This window comes from Sinocyclocheilus rhinocerous, unplaced genomic scaffold (assembly GCF_001515625.1).
Source record: "Sinocyclocheilus rhinocerous isolate Xijiao unplaced genomic scaffold, SAMN03320098_v1.1 scaffold15, whole genome shotgun sequence".
Taxonomy (NCBI): Eukaryota; Metazoa; Chordata; class Actinopteri; order Cypriniformes; family Cyprinidae; genus Sinocyclocheilus; species Sinocyclocheilus rhinocerous.
The window spans coordinates 479,379-486,978 of NW_015631053.1; the positions used below are offsets into that span (position 1 = coordinate 479,379).

General features: G+C 36.0%; 1 protein-coding gene across 1 annotated transcript in view; it reads left to right on the forward strand.

Annotated features, from left to right (window-relative positions):
* rfx3 (regulatory factor X, 3 (influences HLA class II expression)) overlaps positions 1–7,600 on the forward strand; it is a 39,572-nt gene that overhangs the window by 9,944 nt on the left and 22,028 nt on the right. The window contains 2 exon segments of the mRNA XM_016554071.1: positions 1,503–1,758; positions 6,629–6,703. Of these exon segments, the coding sequence (XP_016409557.1) occupies positions 1,503–1,758; positions 6,629–6,703 (331 nt within the window).

The following is a 7,600-nucleotide window of genomic DNA, read 5'->3' on the forward strand; positions in this document are numbered from 1 at the left end:
GGAGAGAGAGAGAGAGAGAGAGGGAGAGGGAGGGCAGGGTACGGCTGGGCGATAACGCAAAAACATTTGACCGATTCTCAAACTAGTCCACTTGAAAATGTAACTACAACATGATTCAAGTAACTTGTTCTTTACTAACCCTCTAGTTAAAGAAAATTCTATTCCAAGTGCAGCCCACATGAAGTTGTCAGCATGATGTAAATGTTAAACAAATCAATTGTTAAATATCTTTGCAGAAAAGATGCATGAGCTACAACTACATCTTGTACAAACTTGTCTTATACATATTATATGTTCAGAAATAATACGAGGAAAATGCTTTAAAACAAATTCTCAAAAGTCAAGGTAATTCAAATTCAGAATGACTGAAGATATAACAGCAGTAGACTATTATTAACTATAAATGTTCTGTAAAAACAATGAACAGCAGCTTTCAGTCATCAGTCACCGTGATGCAAACATGAAATATCAGACATACAGTAGTAGTTCTTGTAAACAAGGACGTTTTTGACTGTTGCACTCGCGTCTCTTGCATGAAACGGCTTTCTAAAAACACGCCGCTCAAGTTAAAAGAAGTTCACTCCCATCTTCTTGCATTTTTTCCTTTTCCACTGCCGTGTCGCATCTTTATCAATACAAAAGCACATTCTGTGTGAATGGCACCTCGCGATATGAGCGGTTGAATCATTCTTTTCCCTTTACGGTTATCATGGGCATATTGTCAAAATGTCTAATTCTAACGTTTGGTAATATTTCTATTCAAAATCGCGATTCCTTGATTTATAAAAATAAAATTGTGGCAAAACATTAAATTCAAATTAATCGATAAAATCTGAAAAAATGCCCAGCCCTAGTTACGCGATTGTAAAAACAAAAAAGTCACGTGATTGTGTTCAGCGGCAAACTGATTTAGCGCGCACTCCAGCTCAGTCCTGTCACTGAAACATGCCTCTGAGAGACTCAAGCATCCGTGTGAGAATTGTGTTCAGCCACCTGGAAATGACCACAAGTATCAATGAGTGGCCAGCATATGATGGACGAGAGCACTCTGGGATCGTGTGCTTTTTACAGAAGACGCAAAAAAGCACTTCCAGACGTTCACCCTGAGCGCGGGTCACCTGAAACTCTCCTAAGTGCTTCTGTCTGCTTTCTCTCTCAGTAACATTCGGATCGCTCATATTTAGAAATTCACTCCGCAAGAGGCTAAGATCTTTTAAATTGGCTATTATAAATAAAATGTCATCAGCCGAATGGAGAAAGCACATATCAGAATGGCAATCAAAAGCAATGTTCTCTATAAAATAGTTATGCTTTGGTGATTTCTGTATCCATGGAAACAGCACTCTCACCTGAAGCTGAAAGGATGCGAACCCATCAAGACAAGACTTATCATGTTTCTCGAGTCAATTAAAGAAACCGTGTGCGCTGATATAATGTCAGAACTCATTTGAGTGAAAAACCAGCTGGCAGCCGTATCTCAAGCGCTCTTGTTTTGTCGGCAGACGGACGTATTCATACTCAGAGCCGCAGCTGTACAACCAGAACAGCGGCGGGAACTACTTCGATACGCAGGGCAGCTCGGCTCAGGTGAGCACTCACAGTATGGCCAACAACGGCAACGGGAACGGCGTTCTGGCCATGGGGCTGTCAGGAGGCCAGATCATCAGCAGTTCAGGAGCGTATCTGATTGGAGGAAACTCCATGGATGGCTCCGCCCCTCACAGCGCGGCTCAGGCCACTAGAGCCTCCCCTGCCACGGTGAGCTCCAATCACAGACGCACACAACTGAGTGTTCAAAAACATGCTGTACTTACTCTGATTTGTGACCCTGGAAAAAAGCAGTCATAAGTAGCACAGGTATATTTGTAGCAATAGCCAAAAATACATTGTATGGGTCAAAATTATCCATTTTTCTTTTATGCCAAAAATCATTAGGATATTAAGTAAAGATTTTGTTCCATGAAGATATTTTGTACATTTCCTACCGTAAATATATCTAAACTTAATTTTTGATTAGTAATATGCATTGCTAAGAACTTAATTTGGACAACTTTAAAGGTGATTTTAATATAAATATTTTATTTCAATATTATAATATTATCTCAATATTTAGATTTTTTTTGCACCCTCAGATTCCAGATTTTCAAATAGTTGTATCTCAGCCAAATATTGTCCTATCCTAACAAACCATACATCAGTGGAAAGCTTATTTATTCAGCTTTCAGTTGATCTAAAAATCTAAATTTCACAAAATTGACCCGACTGGTTTTGTGGTCCAGGGTCACATATGTGCTTGGAACGATTAAAGCCATATCTAATCATTTTTCTTAGAAATTAAAGGGTTAGTTCACCCAAAAATGAAAATTAGCCCATGATTTACTCGCCCTCAAGGCATCCTAGGTGTATATGACTTACTTACTTTCAGACGAATCCAATCGGAGTTATATTAAAAATTGTCCTTGCTCTTCCAAGCTTTATAATGGCAGTGAATGGGTGTTTTTTGTTCAACAGTCCAAAAGAAGTCAAATAAAGCGCATCCATCCATAATAAAACATGCCTCGCATGGCTCCGGGGAGTGAAAAAAGGCCTCCTGTAGCGAATCGATGAATCCGTCAGAATGGCTTCTGTGTACAACAGTTAGCGGAAGTGATAGAAAAGTGTTTATAACATTTTAAATATGGATTTTTTTTTACAAAAACACATTGATTTGCTACAGGAGGCCTTTATTCACCCCCCGGAGCCATGCGAGGCATGTTTTATTATGGATGGATGCGCTTTATTTGACTTCTTTTGGACTGTTGCGAACTAACCCTTTAAGGGCTAATCATTTTCTGGGTCGTTTTTAATGAGAGACATCTATGAGACCCGAAAACACACTTCAGAATCAAATGAATTGTCAATCTGAACAATTGTGAGCCGTGCTGGCAGAATGAGTGTGAATGTGCACAGGCTAATTTTGAGCTACATGCAAAAAAAGTGAAAAATGTTGAATTTGAGGTTGCAGAATGAGTGTGATGTGCACAGGCTAATTTTGAGCTACATGCAAAAAAAGGTGAAAAATGTTGAATTTGAGGTTTTCACAAAAATGAGTTCATTAAGCCCTCGTCTAGCGATCCCAATGCTCCAAATAGTAATTAAACATCTAAAATGATCTGTATTTGTGCTCTGCTTCTCAGCAGTGCGCGATCCCGATAAATATACACAGAATTACAGTATTTAAGTGTTCACACAACATAATCGGTTAGGTCTTAAGTGAACGTTTGGGGAAAAACATCAGATGTGTAACATGATATTAGATCCGTGCATACAGTAGGTCTTAATATACACAGTCCATCTGTCTCATTGAGGTTAATCTAACAATAAAAGACTTTTGTAGTTTTAATGATCAATTTATTTGTAATGAACACACTGAAGAGATTTTTACGTTTGATTATTTGTTTTTCTTACTTGAATGCTTTTGTTTAGATGTAATTTGGAAAATGTAATGCATTATTTGTTTCTTTCTTGTATTTGTTCTACTGCTTTTTTGCACGTTCTTATTTATAATGACAAAGATAAAATAATAATAGCTATATTGTGATTATTAATATAGTAATTATTAAGAAAAGAAGTGGAGGAAAAGATGCAACGTTGCTCGGTGGTTTTACTTTTTGGAAAATGTAATGCATTATTTGTTTCTTTCTTGTATTTGTTCTACTGCTTTTTTGCATATGTTCTTATTTATAATGACAAAGATAAAATAATAATAGCTATATTGTGGTTATTTAATATAGAAATTTTTACGAAAAGAAGTGGAGGAAAAGATGCAACGTTGCTCGGTGGTTTTACTTTGGAACCTTCAGAAAACTTTAATTCGATTTTTCTCAGAATTTAGTTTGTTGACTCTGTCAACTTATTTCAACAAATCATACATCATTTTGAAGGTCTTTTAATGGAGAATGTGAAATTGAAAAAACTAATTTTTGCTCATTGTGACTCATTTTTCCAGCACAGATCACAAATATATATGCTGTTACCTATTAAAGTAAATAAAAAAGTAAGGTTCTTTAGATTATTAAAATGCTCTTCACACTCACTCCATGGGGTTCCTTCAAAGCCAATAAAGACCCTTAAGCAACATCTTAAAAGAACTGCATGCACATATATTGCGTTTTTAATTCGATTTGACTGTTTACTAATTGTTTACTTTTCCGTATGTATAAATAATATTGTGATTATTAATATAGTGATTATTAAGAAAAGAAGTGGAGGAAAAGATGCAACGTTGCTCGGTGGTTTTACTTTGGAACCTTCAGAAAACTTTAATTCGATTTTTCTCAGAATCGAGTTTGTTGACTCTGTCAACTTATTTCAACAAATCAAACATCATTTTGAAAGTCTTTTAATGGAGAATGTGAAATTTAAAAAACTAATTTTTGCTCATTGTGACTCATTTTTCCAGCACAGATCACAAATATATATGCTGTTACCTATTAAAGTAAATCAACATATTTTGTGATAATGGGTCTGTTCCAAAATGCTGTGGGCTTTCTGCTACTGTGCTCTAAAAAAGAAATGTTCCAAAATTGGTATTTCACAGTGATGCCATAGAAGGACCATTTCTAGTTCCCAAAGAACCTTTCAGTGATCAGTTCTCAAACTAACCTTTTTTTTCCTTGATGTGAAGAACATTTGAATGATCTAAAGAATCTTTTTCCACTGTAAAGACCTTTCGTCCAAAGGAAAGTTTCCATGGATCTTAAAGGTTCTTCATGGAACCATCAATGTCAATATTTTAGAGCGTTCCATTGCACAAAAGGTTCTTTAGATTATTAAAATGCTCTTCACACTTACTCCATGGGGTTCCTTCAAAGCCAATAAAGAACCTTAAGCAACATCTTAAAAGAACTGCATGCACATATATTGTGTTTTTAATTCGATTTGACTGTTTACTAATTGTTTACTTTTCCGTATGTATAAATAAACAAATATGCAAAACAAGGCAGCATATTTGATAAACACATCTACCTTTTAGAGAAGCCTTTACATCAGGGACACTTACGTGAGGTCTTAAAATATTCCCCATGTAGGCAGCTCATTAGGTTTTGGAACGGAGCCAATGTGTCTACATTTAAAAATAAAGGGTAGTTTAATTGTGGAGCATCATTAAAGGGTATCTTTGACGATTTTCAGCCAGCTTTGTGTTGTTGCACTGTCAGTGCTATATGTAAATGAACAAAGACGTAAAATGCATCCTTTTGTGAAAACTACAGATACTCAGATAGTCAGATCCAGTCTAGTGCATCATGGGTGTTGAGGTTTTCCTACCTTTTTGGCAAAAGGAAACACCACAGTCCTTTATCTACAGTCATGTAGAACTAATTTCTATTGCACAGTTTTATTAAAAGCCCGTCTTGGCAGCGGTGAATTACCTTTAGTTTCTGACTAATTGGTCTCATTGTCAATGTAATGTTGCTCGTGGAAAACTTTTTTTAGATGACCTTGGACGGTTTATAAACGCTATGCTCAGTTCTGAATGAAAGTTGACAAAAGCTGGATCATTATGACTATATCTGCGGTGCTGGGCTGTAGTGTGTGGTTTTGGTGGCTGGGATGCTTTATAGGGCTGGGTTTTGACACAAATTTCACGATTCGATTCTCATTCACAAGCTTGCGATTCGATTACCAATTCGATTCGATATCAATTATTTTGGATATATATCAGGTACAGTACTTGCCAAATTTTCAGTTGGTAGTACATTACTATAATATTGAAGGTTAAAATTGACTGTGTCTATTGATCTGAGGTGCTACAGCGATCTGTCACTCCACATTAAACAGCGCCAAAACGGCATTTATTGTTTGAATACTGCAATACAATGGACATAATTTGAAATCTGAGACTTTGTTTCATATTAAAAGTAACAAAGCACAATGCTTATTGTGATATATTGGATGGGAAAGTGCCCTTCAATGTTCCGTCCATTAATTGAAAACAGGCTAGAATAATCGATTCTTGGGATTTAAGAATCGATATCGTTCCATAAAAATGAGAATCGATTAATATCGAGATATCAATATTTTTTACCCAGCCCTAATACGGATTTGTAAAGTTGTACTCTTTCTTTTAACTTACCTTCGGATGTTTAGTCATGTTTATTTTGTGCTATAACTAGTAATAAAGCGGAGGAGATGATCAGTTCATGTCTATTGATCTGAGGTGCTACAGCGATCTGTCACTCCACATTAAACAGCGCCAAAACGGCATTTATTGTTTGAATACTGCAATACAATGGACATAATTTGAAATCTGAGACTTTGTTTCATATTAAAAGTAACAAAGCACAATGCTTATTGTGATATATTGGATGGGAAAGTGCCCTTCAATGTTCCGTCCATTAATTGAAAACAGGCTAGAATAATCGATTCTTGGGATTTAAGAATCGATATCGTTCCATAAAAATGAGAATCGATTAATATCAATATCTCGATATTTTTTTACCCAGCCCTAATGCTTTAGTCGGGTCTATTTCTGCTGCTCATCTCTGGTGTCAGTGCAGCTCTCTGTCGCTACAGCCTTCATTTGATTTACTTTCCCCCCCCTTTTTGTTTTTGTTATCCTTTATTCTTTTGCTCTTTGGTCTATCAGATTGAAATGGCGATTGAGACGCTCCAAAAGTCTGAAGGTTTGTCCAGTCAGAGAAGTTCGCTGCTCAACAGCCATGTAAGTTGTAAACATGCACAGCTTTGCTTTGCACGATCTGCTTCGGTTTCTTTCTCACTCGCTTTCTCTTTTTCCTACACTGTGCCATTCAAAAGAGTCAATTCGGAACATTTATTTGCATTCTTTACATTTTAAATAAAGTAAATGTTTATTTCCAGATTTTCAGTGTGGACTTTTTAAATGGCATGGATATGCAAAGTTTATTTGTATTGTTCTTCCATGTGTATATACTTTCAGCATTTGCAATATTAACTGTTGTACTGTTAATGATGTTAAAAAGATGTTTAATGATTTGTTGAGGTTATCCACTTTTTTCCCGCGCCCGATGATGCTTTGCACAAATTATGGGAGTAACTTCCATTTAAACTGTGAACAATCATCAAGGTTTGCTCTATGAACGCAATAATAAGCATTTCAAAAACTGGGTACATTATTTTACTCACCCTTCAACCTTCGATCATTTAAAATTGTAAAAGCATTAACAAATTACTTTAAACAACACACCATGAATAACTCCTAAAGATCCTCCTTCTATCCGCAGCAATATTACGGATGTGTTAAATATCATTATAGAAATAACAATTACATTTAACAGCATCCATGTGAAAACAAACCTGGAAAGAGACGTGAGGATTTGGGGAGAAAAGTGAAAGATTCTCAGTGCATCCCAGGGAAATATTCATGGTTTATATCACAAATTAAATCGGGATGTACAGTATATGTTGCCTTTTTTTTCATTTACTTACAGCGGAATACAAAGGAAACGTGAAAATATTCAGGAGGAAAATAATCCAGTGGGCTGAAAAGAGCTATTCTATAACTATTGTTGTTATATCACGTCACATTAAAGGGTTAGTTCACCCAAAAATGAAAATTAGGCTGCGGTTTACTCACCCC